A 17764-nucleotide genomic window follows, 5' to 3' on the forward strand; every position below is an offset into this window, starting at 1 on the left:
CTACTTTCCAGGCACAAAGTTCACAAGTGTATTGTCTTTGAGTGAAAGTTTCAGTACACGTTTCCATCTGAAGAGTGAGAACAGTGTAATCTAAATGTCAAGAAATTATAGTCTTATCTACTATTAACACTAAATAAAAATGTCCAACAAAAGCAGTACTTCCAGTTTTTCAACAGAGCAATTTCAAGCTAATCTTGTAAATTTAAGGAAAAAAATAAAACAACACATTAAAAACAAACAAACAAACACAGAACAACACACACAAAAAAACAACAACACAACACAAAACAACATGGAATGAATTTAAAAATCTGTACTCCACTTGAAATCTTTGTGATGCAGCAAAGCACAGGCTTTTAGTTCACAGATAAGTTAGCTTCAGAGAAGAGATTATGGAGCATTTCATATCATTTTACATTAACATTTAATTATTTCCTACAGTGTTAACAGGTTCAGCCAGGGCCAAGCTTCTCACTGCAGTACTGAAGTAAAATGTTAGCTATTAAGCTATTTACTTCTGTGCTCTGTTGTTGTTGTTGTTGCTTTTTTTTTCTCTCCCAGATTGCAGGGACTTTGTGGTTACTAGTTTAGAAAATGCATATCTTGGTAGCAAACTAAGATTTCTTTGAAGCAAAAGTGTTTTGCCCAGCCCGGACTCCTCAGAGTTAATCTGTGTGCCAGTAAAAATTTAAAAATAAAAGGGCACAAATAGTAAGATGAACAGGCAGAATTCCTTCATGAATCTGCTGAGGTACACTCTTCTGGAGTGTCAGTGTTTGAATTATGTTAAGTTCTAAGGAGAATGCTTATTTTTCAACCATGTTTTTATGCAGCTTATTTTTATTTTCCATAGCTTTTTTGTCAGGATCAGCTCATCCTTCCTAAAACCAATCGCAGACCCATTTTAGCTGTTGCTGCTGGGAACTACATTTGCTACTGCATTACTGGTTTTAGTAAGTATGAGCAGAACAGCTGTACTAGCCTAGCCCAGTGGTACTAGCACTAGCTCAACCCAATCAGAGGATAGAGCAAAGTCCTGTGCTTACGAACCCAGGACATTTTACAACTGGGCATTAACTAATGAATGTTTTGTAGTCTTTGAAAATAGCTTTTGGAAAGTGTTTAATTCTATCTGTCTGGACTCTGCATTCATCAGTTTGCAGAACAACTGCACAGGGGATGCTCTTAAGAGTTTCTTCACTTCTCTGTAGTTTGTATTCCAAGAATCTTTCTGCAGTGCCTATGGAAAGGTAAAGGACATGGCTTTGGGTGTGCTGTGATTTCAGATATTTGTATGACGTCGTCTGATTTCTAATGCTTTTATTTTCTGGCAGACCAAACTCTTTTGTGATCATCACAGCAAATCGAGTGATTCACTGCAACAGCGACACCCCTGAGGAGATGCATCATTGGATCTCCCTTCTGCAGAAACCAAAAGGCGAATCTAAGGTTGATGGCCAGGAATTCCTTGTGAGAGGTAAAGGGAAATGCACACAGTTATGACATGTGAAACTCATCTTCTGTTTGTGATTTGAGTGGGAGGTTTGACTGTAGCTAATCCAAGCTAGCGTTTAGCTGCTCCCAAAACACAACCATTGCCTGCCCCCTCCATTTTCCTGCCTGCTGTTGGCTGCCTCCTGTGCTCTGCTGGCACTGACTCTTGTCTGACTCCACATCAGGTGGGTTCAGAAAGCTAACACTGGAAAAATAAGTATTTCTTTATATGTTTATTTTTCTGGTGTTAGTTCCATAGCCTGTTTCAACATGTTGTCGAGCAAATGCCAGCAGGGAATAGGAGGGAGCATGGCTGCTGCTTGAGAGCAGCTGGCTTAGACTGACTATGACATGACACTGCAGCTTTTGTTTTCAGAAAGCTCTGTTCCTTCTGACACCTGTCATGCTGAGAGGGAGGGAGAGAGATCTTTGTAGGATTGCTGCTGTCCTCAGCTGAACAAACTAACCTGATTCTGATAGACATAGTGAAGTGAGAATAATTCTCTAAGGTTGAGCAAAAGATTTATATTCTGTCTCTAGTTGGAGCTCAGCTGGACATAGAGGCACTGATGCATGAGTAATGTTCGTGCATATAATACAAAATATTCTCCCTTTTTTCTCAAATATTTTTAAATTTCCTCAGTAGTTTTAGCTCGTTACATGTTCTTTAATATACAAAGACACTCGGGTCTCAATCTGTGGAAAGCAAGCATTTGAGCAAATTGCCCTACATCTTCCAGAAAGTATCTATGACGGAATAAAGGTCTGAGAGTGGTCATGGCAAAGCAGGAGTAGAGGAAGAAGAGAGTCACCAAAAAGAGGCAAAGCCTTCTATAATCCAGGTCTTAAACATTTCAAGGAGATTGTCTGATAACCTGTGTTAACATTATCAGCTGGAGTCCCTTAAATTCAAAATACTTAATTGCAAGGCAACAGCTCCTTTTATTTCATTTTGTTCATTAAAGAAAAAAGTCTAAATATTCTTTTGCAAAGTCAGTGTATGTGTTGCACTTCACAGTAAAACATATGGCTATTTGAGAGGCTATTTGAGAACCGCAAAGTCTGTCTCTTTATTTTTTCTTTATATGCAACCTCTGGGATCAGTCCCACGTTCTTTGAACTTTTTGCCTTGTGGGTGGGCATTGCTTTTTACAGCTCTGAATAGAAAACTATCTTTTCAACAGGTTTAGTAACACCGACTGTAATTTTTTCTTTTATAGCACTGAATTTTTTTTCTGCTTTTTTTTTCTTTTTTTTTTCCTCTGTGAGGAATCTAAAATGAGAGAGAGAATATTTTCCTGATCATAGGAAGAAGAGATGCATGTAATGCTTACAGATCATTCTACTAGAAGAAATGTACCACCAAACCTCTTCCACCCAGGTTTGGATAGGCATTTGGCATCTCTTTGGAAGAAATGAATTGTAAATGATTTATTCAGATGGCTGTGACTTGTGAGAGAAGCATCCTGGACAGAGAATGCCCTAATGGTGATGTCAAACTAAACCACAGCTCAATGAGAAAACCATACATGGGGCTGAAAATTAGAACAGTTCCATGAAAAAATTGTCTAATTTCTTAGAGTGACTGTGCGGGATACTGCTCCAGCCGGTAAAGCAGAACTGGCAGGTCCCAGTATGAAGTTTTTGCAGAGAGTTTGAGTTCTGCTCCCAGAGGTAGAGAGCCACCAGGAAGCGACGAGGTTGCTGTTGTGGTGAACTGACGTGCCTGTGTTCCTCTGCTAGGCTGGCTCCATAAAGAGGTTCAGAGCAGCAACAAGATGTCCTCTCTGAAGATGAAGAAACGCTGGTTTGTGCTGACAAACACTGCACTTGATTACTACAAGTCATCCGAGCGCACAGCTGCCAAGCTTGGCACACTTGTGCTCAACAGCCTCTGCTCCGTGGTGCAGCCCGATGAGAGGGTCTTTAAAGACACAGGTAAGAAGAGGAGCAAACAGTAATCAGCAGGTGTTGCATGGGTGGAGTTGCCTGAAGAGGGGAGGGTGCAGGAATGTAATGGTGTGTCTTGCTGAGATACAGTCTTGGTGATTGTGGTTGCAAACTTCTTCCCCACACAAACCATATGAGCCTTGCAAAGGACGAGAGAACAGCGTGCAAGTGATGGTAGTTCCCTCACACCTGATGGAGGTGTACAGTGCCTATATTTTTTCACTGAGTAGTGTCACTATTTATCTAAATGTTTTCCAAATAGGTCCGAGTTCTTAATGCTCACATGTAAATACCATCAGCACTAAGTAGCTGCCGTGATATAGCATGAGCTGTGTTTGTCTCTCGGATCAATGTTATTCCCTTAAATAACAGTAATGTCATATACCTCAGTCTTTTTTGTAGCACTCAGCCTGCTAGAACCGAAAGATGACAGGGGCCTATGTTTGCTTTCTGTGCAGTGTGACGCTGTCCTGGTAGGGCAGGGTCTGCCACCATTCTCCACTGCTTGCACCTTGAGTTTGGGATGGAAATGAGCTTGTGAGGCAAGGGGTAAACCCCCCTGACAAAGAAGGTGAAGCTTAGAACAAAACTTGAAATACTGGATTTTTGAGTACTGGAGTAACCTGGGATATTTTTTAAGAGGTCTGGAAGCAAACTGCTAGCAGTGGGATACTGCGGTGTGTTTAGTAAAGTGAGATGAGGAAGTTTCTTCTGCTCACTTGCAATAAATCTTCCACATTTGTGATCTCAACAGACACCTAGGGCTGCCTGTAGTGGAGTGAATTGTCGTCATCCTGACCTTTTCTCTCAGTTTGTCAACTGCATGATTTTTAAAATTTACGAGAATTGATTTGGCAATGGGACCGGGTGCATGTGTTTAGGCTGGTCATTTTCTGAGCCATTAATAGCACAGTGTAGCCGAAACCCTGACTGTGGAAGTGAGTTGCCTGGTTGGCCGGAAAGTATTTATGTTACAGTGTGAGCTACTTGTGTCCTGGAAAGCTGTATTTGTGCCAAAACCTGGATTGGGACTTTCCTACTGTGAAGTCCATTTTGGGAACGGGGAATGTTACTGTCTACCCAGTCCATTTTAACCACACACACCACATGTAACTAACAAAGCAGCAAGGGTTTTCCTCAGACAGGTGTTACAGACAAAAAGAGAAGGTAAAATGGAAGCAACTTTAACCTTCTAGATTCTTTGTGTCTCTACAGGCTACTGGAACATAATTGTCCATGGGCGAAAGCACTCCTACAGACTGTACACAAAGCTGCTGAATGAAGCCATGCGCTGGGCCTCTGCCATCCAAGGTGTCATTGACAGCAAAGTTCCCATAGAAACACCTACACAGCAACTCATCCGTGACATCAGGGTAGGTAGCATCATGCTGATTCCCTTGTGGCAACAAACGAGGTTGCTCTCATGGGGTAACCAAAAAGTAAAAGAAACCTAAATGATTGTATAACTAAATAATCGAATCTTATGTGAATTTTATTTTGAATCAGCTTGCTAACTGATCTGCTTGAGTCTAGGCTATAACTGCTGTGCAATTACAAATTGCATGGAGGATTTATACCATCAAGTATGTGCAAATCTCTGCTGCATCCTTTCCTTTGCCTAAGCATCTTCTGGACACATAAATAGAAACTCTAGCAAATTAAATGTATAATCAGAAGACAGACCAAGAAAGGTATCTAAGACAAGGGGCTTGCCAGTAAATTGATAGGACCAGTTGATGGAGGCGAAAAGGAAGTGTGTAATAATGGTAACACATCTGAAAACCTGAATTAATTCTCTGCATAACTGATGACTACAGAGGAGTGCAGGGAAATTCCAGTATTGCAGCCTGTCTCTAAAAGGGATGAATTTGAGAAACTTGCCAGCTGAGGTGTCAGTTAGAGGGATTGTGGAACACATCAATAAAACAGAGTGTGAAATATAGCCCAGATCAATTGGCAATAACTCCACAGCTCTAAAGGAACTGAAATGAATTACTGAATTACTACTGGCTGTAGAATGTAACCCTAGGCTATGTGGTCCTAACGTTGAAGAAATGGGAGGCAGCTAATGTGACTAAGCTATAAGAAAAGATTCAGGGGGGATCTGGGGAAATACAAAACAGCCATACTTGGCATATATCCTAAAGGTCTTTGAGGGGATCAGCAAGCATGTGGATGATGGTGATCCTGGTCATAAAGTTTATTTTAATTTCCAAAAAGCTTTGTCAACTTTTTAGCAAAGAAGGAAGGAGGAGGAATCATGCCGTATGTGCCTGTTACATGCCTGCTGTAGGCATTAGTCACAAGCTGCATTTGGAATCAAGACCCTGTGCTTGGTGACCCAGTATCGTTATTCTTACATTTTATTTTCAGAAATAATGTACAGAGTAATTTTTATATGTAAATTATTCTTTAGTCACCTCATCCCTCTATGGACCTTCCAGAATATCAATAAAGGTGGTTGATTTGACTCCAAATGTATAAGGACATCTTAGGAATGACTATCCTCATTTGAGGATTTTTTTTTTCCAGGAAAACAGCACAAACTTTGAAGTAGTGGAACAGACATACAGGAGGAACCCAATCTTGCGGTACACTCAGCACCCTTTGCATTCTCCCTTGCTCCCGTTACCATATGGAGATGTTAGTGTCAACTGTAAGTATTTTACCCATATGACAAAATCCACTCTCATTTTAAGGATCAGTGAGGAGCCTGAGCACCACAAAAGTGGTATATAAGCTCTCTTTATGCAGGTGAAGTTCATTTTGGAGCAGTGTATCCCACAGTGTTCAGAGAGAGGGATTAGACCCTTTCTCTTCCCAGAATGTGTGCTTCATCTGCAGCCTTGTGTCTTAGGCACACTGTATCTTATAGTAAAGGGGAGAAGATAGCTTACCATCCATCTGGGGGATGTGCAGCCTGTCTTTATGAGTTGCAACTGGGTCGTAAATGGTGTGTGTGTGTGTGTATCAACACAGAGACACCTTATGTTGGGAAATGTTATTTCTGGTAGGAAACTCTTCCTCTGAGAGATGCATCAAAGGATGTCAATTGAAGTGTCAGTAGCAGAGGTTATGTAGCAAGTCAATAGATAAGTAGAACAAGCTGCCAGGACCAACTGGTCACCTACGCAAAGGAGCTTAGGAGGGCAGTAGTTGAATTATTAATAACAACAAGCAATATCTCTCTTTTTAATAATAACAAATTCTTTTGTACAACACGTTCAGTATTGTAAGGTTCCCAAAGTGTCTTAGGAGCACAAACATACCAGACAAGAAAGACTAAATGATATACAATGTGCACATTTGTGGCAAAGGCAGACAGCAGGGAAGCAGGAAGGTCAATGCCTGACTCTTTAAGAGGTCTATAATAGCTTCCATGACCTCCCAGAGATGCCAGATGGTTTGTTTTTGACCATATGGGATGAAGCAATATTGGAGTTGCTCTGCTTTGGACTAGCAGGTAGAGGAAACTGCCTGTAATTTGCCATGTTCTGAGCATGGTTTCAGGAAGTCATCAAACTTACCTTGGGGTTGGAGAGGGAAGGACTGAACATAAAAGAATGGTGCCCAGAAAAACAGGCAAGAGTCTTTCCTGTTCTGTGTGTGCTAAATTTTCCCTGTTGTTCAAAAACTTTTTTTGGGGGGGGAAGTAAAATGGATAAGAATAGGTTGGCACTTGGGATCAGTTTGTCACTATTGTTTTTTTCCTTTAACTGAACTAGATTTCAACACTAATTTCCTTTAAAAACATTATTCTCCTTTTCTGTACAGGATATCCAAAAATGGATTTGCAATGGTGACAAGTTAGATGTTGGTAAATACTAATTAAAACTACATTTACACATGTAAAAGGGAAGCATTAATGAATTTTGAGTAGAAATTTAGGTTCAAGAGATGAGCTAATGCAGATTCTCAGGTTGCTGTTCTTCCATCACAGACTATACTATAGTTGTTCGTCCTACTGCTGGGCCAGTAGGAAACGGGGGAGATTCTTACCTGATGTCACCTTTATGATCATTCCTCAGTGCAACAAGAGAAGGGTTACAGCAGCTTACAGGATGAAGCAGTGAAGATCTTTAACTCCCTTCAGGAGATCGAGACGGTGTCTGACCCCATACCAATTATCCAAGGCATTCTGCAGACCTGCCATGATCTAAAGCCCCTTCGTGATGAAGTGTATTGTCAGCTCATCAAACAAACTAATCACATGCCACATCCCAACAGTACTGGGAACCTGCACCACTGGCAGCTGATGTCATGTATGAGCTGCACTTTTCTGCCAAGTAGAGGAATCCTTCGTTACCTCAAGTTCCACCTGAGAAGGTAAAAGCCCTTTTAATTTGCATCGTTTCCTTTGTCCCTACTTACCTTCCACTGCCTGGTGTAGTTGTGTGTCTCACCCTCCTCCTGTGCACATCTTTCGGTAGTGTTGCAGCCTCCCACCCTTGTGCACAAATCTTGCTACCAGCTGTTCTGGTGTATTCAAACCCTGTCCCCCTTGCTACCCATCCGTGGTGTCAAAAGGATGTGGAAATAAGGCTACCTACACAGAATACCATGAAACTGTGTTAAAGTGGATTTACAGCTGATCACCTACTGCTTACTAATGTCCCTATAAACATTCTCAGCCTGCAGGAAAGGTGAGAAACACACTTCATATTCACTGAAGTAGGTACTGCCTTGCAGCAACCACAGGCAAAATGTGTGTACTGTGGAGTAGCAGATATACCCTAAATCCAATTTACTGTTTTTCAGTGTTTGTTTGCTTAACGAAGCATGTAAGGCTTACAATTTGTATTTCTAATCTGCTTTAACCTCCAATTTTCATGAACTAAATTGTTTACATTCTTCCCAATTTATGTTCAGCATCTAAAGCAACTTTCTGAAGAGGTCTGCATTGGAACTAAGCTGCAGTTATGTAGCTTCATTCCATTCATTAATGATAAAAAAAGGCATATAAAGTCTATTTGATTCCTTCCAAGTGAGGAGAGAGTGAGTTGAAATTCATGCAAATACACAAAATAGCTGAATCTTTCAGACATCCAAGGCCTGGTTCTAAAAGATGCTGAGCAATACTCCATGTTGCCTTTGCATGTTTTTATCACTGGAGTTGCATGTACTGTTATACTTTAAAACTTCTGGCCTTGGAGAGAAGAGAACATGTATGAGCATCTACTTTCTACCTTCTTGAAAATGTTTCTGAAAAACACTATAAAAATTCCTCAAGCACATCCAGCAAGTAAAAAGAGATAATTGAGAATAAATTTTAAAAGCTTATATTTGATTCCATACTTTTTAATCTTAATTTTGTGAATTCAGATAGTTAATCCTCCTATCTTCAGCCAGTACTAAACTCTTGGAAGTTTGAACTTCTGATTTCATAAGGTGCTGACAAATGGCACTGAAGTGACTTGGGAGTGACTAGTGAAAGCAGGTTCTATGGTTTGGGAAATAACTGGGATCATTCATCTGGTGATTGCGTTTGACATCTCTACTGAATTCCCTGCCTACAATATTCCAAGTTACATGGCAATAAGCTTGTTTTCTGTTTCACTGTGTAATGGCTTTTTTGCTTCTCTTTACAATTAGGGTAAAAGATCTCTTTCCAGGCTCAGAAATAGACAGATATGCACAATTCATCAGTGATTCTCTGAAGAGGACAAAGACAAGGGAGTTTGTACCCTCCCAGGAGGAAATACAGGCTCTTCTCACCCGTGAAGAAATGACCACAACAGTATACTGCCATGGCGGTGGCTCCTGTAAAATCACCATCAATTCCCACACGAGCGCTGGGGAGGTAATGCATTTACTAATTAACTAGATCTAAGCACACCTCTGTGTCTAGGTACTGAGCCTGCTGAAGGGACTCCTTTTCCCCATTCATCTCCAATTTTTCAGGGTTTAGGGAATGTATTCCTCTATATTCTTTCCTGGGAACATGATTTGACTACTGTCAGAGGTGGGCTTAGTAGACTGTGGTCTGATGTAGACTGGTAGTTCCTATGACCTAAGCCAAGCCACACTGGCTTCCATCACCCCATCCAGCTCTCAGCAGTTTATCTCCATTCTGTTCTTTTCTGCTGGTGGTAGCATTTGTCCATCTGCACAGCCAGTGATTCCACTAGCTCAGAAACACAAAATATCTGTTTATTTTCCTTTCTTTTTTCCAAGAAGCTAACTTAAGAAAGTGTGTAACGCCAACCCTGTGATCTGTCTCTGATGTTTGCAGGTGGTTGAAAAGTTGATCCGAGGCTTAGCAATGGAGGACAGCCGCAACATGTTTGCTCTCTTTGAACATAATCAGCAGGTGGACCGTGCTGTTGAGAGTCGAGTGATTGTGGCTGATATCTTGGCCAAATTCGAAAGGTAGAAGAATGTTTTATGGAACCGTTGCTTTAACTCCTACCTGGTTAAGTGAGAGTACCATCAGGTGGTTTTATCCAAAGTAGCTGTTGTGTTTCAAGAGTTCACTTTGGTGTGAACTTCTCTTTGGTAAGGTTCAAGTGCTCTTTTTTACTATGTGGAAAACTAGGTTCACATCTGTTTTGGTGAAAAAGAAGCATTACTTATCAGGCTTGTCAGGACAAAATTAGTAGTGCCTTTATCAAATAGTAATGGTTTCCTACCCGAGCTCAGAGAATGGTTAAGTCACGTAACTGTGTTGATCATTCTCTTTCTCTGAAAGGGGAATACTGTCTCATGGCTTGTTTGTGGTAGGATAAGTGAATTATTACATAATGTCAATGTATTTAGAAGTACCAACAGCTATCTGCAGATTGGAGCAGCTTATAAAATGAAGCGCCATCAAACCAAGGTATTTTCTGGCATAGTAACTTGTGCCATTGCGATGAATGGGGCAGGTTAATATGGGCTACAAAAGCAAACACTATCTGTAAGCTCCTTGACCAACGAAGTGATATAACATGAAAGCGTTAAGAAATGATACGGGTGCTGCTTTTCACATTTTTGGAACTGTAATTTTGTAGCCACCAGTGTTTGCTTTGATGTTTGTGTAGACGTTTCTGAGCTGCAAACAGTGACTCTTCCTTGCACAGTTTATGAATGTGAACCCTACTTAGGGACCATCTCAGCAATATAAGTTTCAATGCTTCTTCCTTTGAAGTAATTGGCTTCATCACCACTAGTCACACATGAAAATTAATCTATTTGGATAAATGATTCAGGGTACTCAGCTCAGTGCCCTCTACGAAAATGTCTTTATATCAACTAGCTTTGATAACATCTTGTCAATTTACCTCATAATAGCTTCATCAGAAGAGAGAGCAAAGATTTAAGTGGGCATAGAAAAGCAGCTCTAATTTCTTACTCTGGACTGTGATTTTGTGGCTAGGCATATAAAGAAAGCAGTAATTTGTAGAGAAAGCTGCTATTGCCATTGCCTATTTTATATTGGTTCTGAAGACAAAAATAAAATCGTTATAAATGGTGGCAAGATTGATGCTTTTCACAGTCACAAGACTACACAGAAACAATATATTAAAAATGGGAAGCACTTTGTGTCGTCCCCATAACTCTTGCATTTATATAGAACTATTGATCCAATTTTTTTTATCTGATAAGAACTTTGGGTCCTGCTGAATCAAAGCATGAGGTGACTCAGAGAAAAAAAATTGAATCCACCAGAAAAGTCTGCTGCACAAAGATTGCCCTGGTAAACAGGGTAGTTCTGTATGCTTTCTGTTTCAGAAATCCAGAGGAACTTTTATATCACGAGTTGCACTGTGGACATCCCAGTACCATGGTGCTTCTGGTTACTGTTTTTTTTTTCCTCTCTTATTCTCTTTCCTATCTTACAGACTTGCTGGCTCTGAGGAAGAAGAGGAAGAAGGACAATGGCAGCTGTATTTTAAACTTTACTGCTTCTTGGATATTGAGAATGTTCCCAAAGATGGAGTGGAGTTTGCTTTCATGTTTGAGCAGGTAAGCTGGCAGTGGGAGAATAATTTAGTTTCCAGGGTAGCAGAAGTACACCAGAGTAAACAGAAAACTGGTTTACCTTCACACTAGAAGTGTGAATGCTGGTCTGAACAGAAGAATTTATTGTCTCAGACTTTTGCCTGGAATCTAACAAACAGATACACAGAGAAATTCTCGAAGGAATAGGAGTATTGGAACAAAAGCAAGAAAAATTAACAGAGGCTTCCAAAAACTGAAGCACCAATTATAATAAAATGCTTTTAGAATTCATCTTTAATTTTGAAAGATACGGAAATTTAGATAATAGTTTAAGATGATCCTCTAAAGTAGTTGCTTGCAGAATGCAGGTGTAAAGAAAATTGAAAAATCTAGCTGTATGCTGGATCCAGCTTACAAGAATAGTCAAACCTTGGGGTGTTATGGGAATTGACAAAGAAAATTATCTTTCAGGCAATTTCTCCTGATTAATAGGCACCGGAATACAGTACTATAACAAAAAGAAAAGAGAATGTTGTTGACAATAGTTTGCTGACTAATTTTTTTTTAAGTCAGTATAGTTTGTAGCAACATGATGCTTGTTAGGCCAGAGATCACACTGGTATGAAATAACCCCGCAATTAGGGATGCAAAAGTAAACTGAGTGGAGTAGCCAGCTGTGTGATTCAACCCATCTTTGTTACTTCTAATGAACACTATGATCTTGCCTCAGAATATGATATCTGTTGAAATTTAATTAATATGTGTTCAAGGGGTCAGTGTCATGAAGATTAAAACTGGCTGTTGATCAAGTTGTTGGCACGTACATCACACAGACAACTGTTCCCCAAGAGGACTTTCTTGAAATGAAGATTAAGTATTGTTAACTAAATGTCTAGGAAACAGTCAGGAACAGGACACAGTACTCTGTGGAAACTCAGTTGTACCAAAATCCCAACTGACAAGGCTTTCGGTCTAGACAGCTTTCACTAGCAAAGGTTGGTAGAAAAGAAGTAACAGGAGAGCAGGAGTTATTGAGATATTCATTTCACATTTTTTGATGTGTGATGGACGCAGTAAAAAAAAATAAAAAAAATTATATATATATTATAATAATAATACATTTCACAGAAAAGCAAGCAAAGGAAGCAAGAAGACTGGGGGAGGCACCAGATGAAAGAGGAGGAGGTGAAAGGTGCTGGTGTGCAATGAGGCTGAGGTTGAATGTCTTGAGTTTATTGCATCCAACTTTATCTGTAATTGAATATAATCTCCACACAGGAGCTGCAGCTGGTAGAGCACTAAACAAATTGTCTCAGTTTCTGGCTCTCCTATATGTTACAGATCTAAAGGATCTGTTAAAGGCCTAAAGGTCCTTCAGAGTTGTCCTTTCTGTCCAAGCTTGCAGAAAGACGCATTCCCTCCCCAGTCTGCTCATCCACCAGTTACAGACTTTGAATTCTTTATTATAATGTGTGCTTTGACCTCCTGAATTAGGTCTTTCCTGCAGGGATTGGCTTTCTATTATGGCAAATACCATAAGAATCCCTACATGGACCCAGATATGAATAAAGTGTGTTTCTGCTTTCTAATGACTTGTGGGTGTTTTTTGTTTTTTTTGTAGGCTCATGAAAGCCTCATAGATGGTCATTTTCCTGCACCAGAGGACACCCTGCAGCGCCTAGCAGCGCTACGGCTGCAGTACCTTCATGGGGATTATTCTAAAATAAGTTGGACCCTTGATGGGATCTACCCAGTTAACAGACTAAAATCCAAAATACTGCAGTCAACAAAGAGCAGTGGCACCACCAGTCACACTCTGGAGAGGAGGCGGACCAGCTTTCTTGAAGGGACATTGAAACGTAGCTTCAAGACAGGCTCTGTAAAGAAGCAGAAGGTAGAAGAGGAGCAAATGATGGAGATGTGGGTGAAGGAAGAGCTGTCAGCTGCTCGTGCAAGCATAGCACAGAAATGGACCAAGCTGCAGGGACTCTCTCAGCATCAGGCCATGGTGAAATACATGTCCATCGTAAAGGAGTGGCCAGGTTATGGGTCAACCCTCTTCGATGTTGAGGTGAGAGATACATAATCTCATTTAACTACTGCCAAGGAGAGGCATCAGCCTGTAGAATAGATACAGCTATATATATTATATTGCTCAGCAGCAGAAGGGAATTTCAGGAATTGGCTGCATTTTGTCGTAATAAGCTGACAGTAAGCCTGTAGTAACACATATACAAAAAGTTGTGATGCAGAAAGCAGTAGATTTGGGGAAACTTTTCTGGGCTTAAGAAGATGGTAGCTAGTAGAAGTGGTAGTAAAATGAAGCCATATCGTCCTTCACGGCAAAAAGCACAACCCTGTTCTGTAGCAATGTGACAGAAACCACTCAAACTGGGTGTCTTAGACTGCTGGGATTAGCCTGCTACTGCAGGAATCCACAGCTCCAGTTTTTTTCATTTCTGTTGCTGCCTAGATGGATTACCATGGGACGTTGCTTGCCCTTACTCTATGATCTGTAAAATAATGAGGAGAATCTTAACTTCCTAAATCTCTTTAAAATCTGATAAGTGTTAAGTACTATAATTATTTATTACTCAAATGGTATTTACGCACAGCCACGTCACTTCTAAATCTTAGCAGAGGAGTGCCTACAAGATTCCTTCTGTAGACATACTATTTTTATATTGGGCTGGAGAAATTAAATGCCCTACAGGAGCCAGAAAAGGAGGGCTTTTCCTTGAATCAAAGATGATTTGATACTCCACTGCATTTAAGCAAAATTTCGTGTTTCTGTTTTCTGCAGTGCAAGGAGGGTGGATTTCCAAATGATCTTTGGCTTGGAGTCAGCACAGAGAATGTGTCTGTCTACAAGCGCGGAGACCCTAAACCACTAGAAACTTTCCAGTACGAGCACATTGTTTTCTTTGGAGCTCCACAACCTAACACCTTCAAAATTACAGTGGATGAGAGAGAAATGTTCTTTGAAACGTCCCAGGTATGTGAAAGCACGAGACTTGTTATATGTGCAGTTTTACTAGCGCTCCAGTAAAGCTCTGATTTCTAAGGACAAGACAAGGTTATAGGCAAGAACTTCTGCTGAAGGGACAGGACAGCCAAAGAAAAAGATGAAGGGACCTTAAACCTAAAGGGTTGAGGTGTCTGTCTTGAATACAGAGATACACATAAAAAAGAATGATGCTGTTTAAAAAGTGAAGGAGGTTGAGTGTCTCCCATGGCACTCGGAATTTCAAATTTTGGGTGCTCATGAGTGTGCATCCTGTCAGTTACTTCATTCCCTTCCAGTTTATAAATGTGGAGTTCACAAAATCAGAAAATAAAAATTTTTAGTAGCGTTAAAGGTGCTTTTCTTTGAGCTACAAGCCAGAACACACACTTGTCAAGTACTAAGAGGCGCTGCTGTAAGATCACAGCTCTCTCCCACCAGAATCACAGTCCTAACTGCTGTTAACTCTATCCTGAATGTACCTCAGAGGAAACTTAGGTCTTTTTATGCACAGTGTGCACAATAAAGAACATGCTAGAGTAATCTAGAGAGGCATATATATGTTTCAAAAATGCTTGCAAATATGACAATGAATTCTGCTGTTTATGGGTAAAAAAATACTCTCCCCAGTTAGTCTACCACTGTATTTCATTTGATATCGTCCCTTTCTTGTGTTGGGAAAGACTGGAACCAGTCATTCTCAATTTGTCTTTCCCAGGCAGCCCAGGATTTTGTGGAGTTCTGCCATATCCTTCTGTCAGCTTTTTTCCATATCGAAAAATCACATTCTTTTTAACGTTTATTTGTAAAGAAGCCATTGCATACCTGTTACTGACCTTGCTTTCATTTCCCATATCTTTCCTGTGTATAGTGGTAATGACTCCAGCTCTTTCATGCTTATCCTTACTGTCATGTTCACATTAACATTGCATGCAAAATTTACAGTGCCGTGAGTTTGGACAAGGGGAAACTTTTTCTGCAAAATGTCTGGTATACATCAATGGAAGAAGGTTTTTGATGTGCTTATCCCAGTATTATGTTCTTTTTCTAGGTGGGTGAGATAATAAAGATCATGAAAGCATACATCAACATGATAGTGAAGAAACGCTGCAGCGTCAAATCAGCCACCAGTGTGGACAGTCACGCTAGCGTCTGGACTAGGTGATATGAACGAACTGCCACGAGAGAGAGGCAGTTGTTTAATGATTGGTATTTGCAACTTGCCAGCACAAGTGTAGCAAAGATGTTTATAAGAACTCCACTTGACTGACTACTGTATTTAAGACCTGAAGTGGCATCTGCAGTACCGTAGGATTTGCACCTCTGCCCAAAGACACTGAACAGTAACAACTGTTGTTGTTGTTAAATATTAACAGCCCAAAACTTGTTTTCCCTTGCTTGTCTGATGAACAATGTACCTTAAAGAAGCAAAGTCAGAAGCATCCTCCTTCTGCCTGTCCCCTCTGCTGCTTTCACAATTACCTGTCATACTGGCAGAAAATATCACAAGAATCTGCACTACAGGAGGCAGAGTTAAGCTTCCTTATGAATTTCCAACATGCAAACATCTGGGATCAGGGGATCACAGCACAGTCTGCTAAGAGAATATTTGTTTTTTATTTATTTTGTAGGCAGCTCCAAAATAAGTCACTCTGGAGTTTTCTCTTCAGGATATACTAATGATCTCATCTGGTCTTAAAACAAAATGCCTTTTTGTAATTCAAGCCAAACAGTCCAATGAAGAGGTCAAACCCTACATGAGAGACCATTAAACAAACAAAGACACTTGAGGGGAGTTGTTACCTTCTAACAGAAGTTCACAGGTACATGACTGTAAAAAATGGCACTTTAAGTAAAAATTTCTAAATACTCGAACATAGAAGAAAATCGTGCAGAATAGTACCACTGAAATATATCATCAGGTACCATTTTGGTAATTCTGTGTAGCACCTGTTACCTAAAAATTAATGATTGTCTTTTCCCCGGTACAGCCCAGAAGACAAGATTGATTTAGTTGCATTACCAGAGAAGCTGTTCCTCACGAAGTCCAGGTTTCAGATGGAGGTCAGAGGTTTTTATGGCCAGCAGCCTACCTGCATTAAGTTCCGTATTTCTCTAGATGGGATTTTAGGATGACTGGAACCCCTGAACGTTAACTTTAAATGAACAGTTTCATACTGAGTGAAGAGATGCCTAGATAAATTCTTACAGGCAATAATTCAATTCCTTTGTACTACTGCAAGCAGATGCCAAGTCCTTCATTCTCTGCTGAGTTCTAATTGGAACTGCTCCCATCACTGAATCTCCATATCCCCTTCCAGTCTCTCTTAGGTTCCTAGACATCAGCAAATATATATATATCAAAACAATGCTTCTTGGAGGTTTTTATAGTCATCTGCAATTTGAAGAAGCAATTTTTTTTTCCTTGTCAATGAAAGATGACAGTCATCTTCAGTCTCCTGAATTCATTGTTTAAAACAATATTTGGTATTGTTAGTCGCATCACAAATTGGTTGCATTGGCAATCAAGAAACCTTGTGGCTAGGCTGTCATTTTCTACAACCCCTGTCAAGTCTTGGGGTCCCGAAATGTAAAGGCCCTTTCAGTTTCCTAATGAAACTGTAGAGTTGTGTGTGTGATGTGGACCTTGTTGCAGGTTTGTTTAAAATCAGATGTTTGTATTTCTGAAGAAGTGGCAGCTTAAGGCCTGTTAGCTATAAAATAGAAATTTCATAGACAAGAAAACTAGGAGTCAGTATGCAACAGGTTCAGTTTAAATTAAACTTCAAGTTGTGCCATTTCACTAATACTGTCATGTAACACTACAGATTTGAGGCTGACAATGCAAGAAAAAACACAGTGCCTAATCTGTGCTTTTCTCTCACAATACACTGCAGCATGTGCAAACACCCTGTCCACCTGCCACACATCCAGCCTAAGAGGATAGCCACTACTGTATATCGTACTTTCAACTGGAGTTTTGCCTTAAATAGCTTTACCGAAGGATCGTACAAACATCCACTTTTTATCACAAAGAATAAAAAGATGGCCAGGTCACAAGTGAGAGAGAACAGGAATGCAGAGGCAACCTGAAAAGTAACACTTTGTGTTGGTCCATACACTGACTAGATCTCTTTATGTATCAGAATAGCCTTGATTATCCCTGTCCTAACTCTGCACTATTTCTGTTCTGGCTCTTGGGTTGCTGCAGGCAGCTTGAACCCACTTGGGAATGTAACTCCCGTTTAGTATTTGTTGTAATTTTGCTCATTTCTATTACAGAATTCCTTCCGCTGTCTTTTTTAATTTGTAACTGGCTTTACAAGATGAAAGTTTAATAAATTATTGGATTGCACAGGCTGTATTCACTCTCAGACATTGCGTGCTCACGTTAAG

At 40.2% G+C, this 17764-nt stretch overlaps 1 protein-coding gene across 3 annotated transcripts in view; it reads left to right on the forward strand.

Annotated features, from left to right (window-relative positions):
* The window catches only part of LOC310901349 (unconventional myosin-X-like), an 85752-nt gene extending 68024 nt beyond the window's left edge, over window positions 1-17728 (forward strand). For all 3 annotated transcript variants that reach the window (XM_083840699.1, XM_083840698.1, XM_083840700.1), the window contains 11 exons: window positions 1335-1477; window positions 3238-3432; window positions 4660-4817; window positions 5977-6100; window positions 7473-7770; window positions 9037-9244; window positions 9677-9813; window positions 11265-11388; window positions 12986-13435; window positions 14168-14359; window positions 15420-17728. In XM_083840699.1, coding sequence (XP_083696825.1) covers window positions 1335-1477; window positions 3238-3432; window positions 4660-4817; window positions 5977-6100; window positions 7473-7770; window positions 9037-9244; window positions 9677-9813; window positions 11265-11388; window positions 12986-13435; window positions 14168-14359; window positions 15420-15533 — 2143 coding nt within the window. In that variant the 3' untranslated portion in view covers window positions 15534-17728. The remainder of the gene's footprint in view (window positions 1-1334; window positions 1478-3237; window positions 3433-4659; window positions 4818-5976; window positions 6101-7472; window positions 7771-9036; window positions 9245-9676; window positions 9814-11264; window positions 11389-12985; window positions 13436-14167; window positions 14360-15419) is intronic.
* The last annotated feature ends 36 nt before the right edge of the window (window positions 17729-17764 follow it).

This window comes from Anser anser (assembly GCF_964211835.1).
Source record: "Anser anser genome assembly, chromosome: 6".
Lineage (NCBI taxonomy): Eukaryota > Metazoa > Chordata > Aves > Anseriformes > Anatidae > Anser > Anser anser.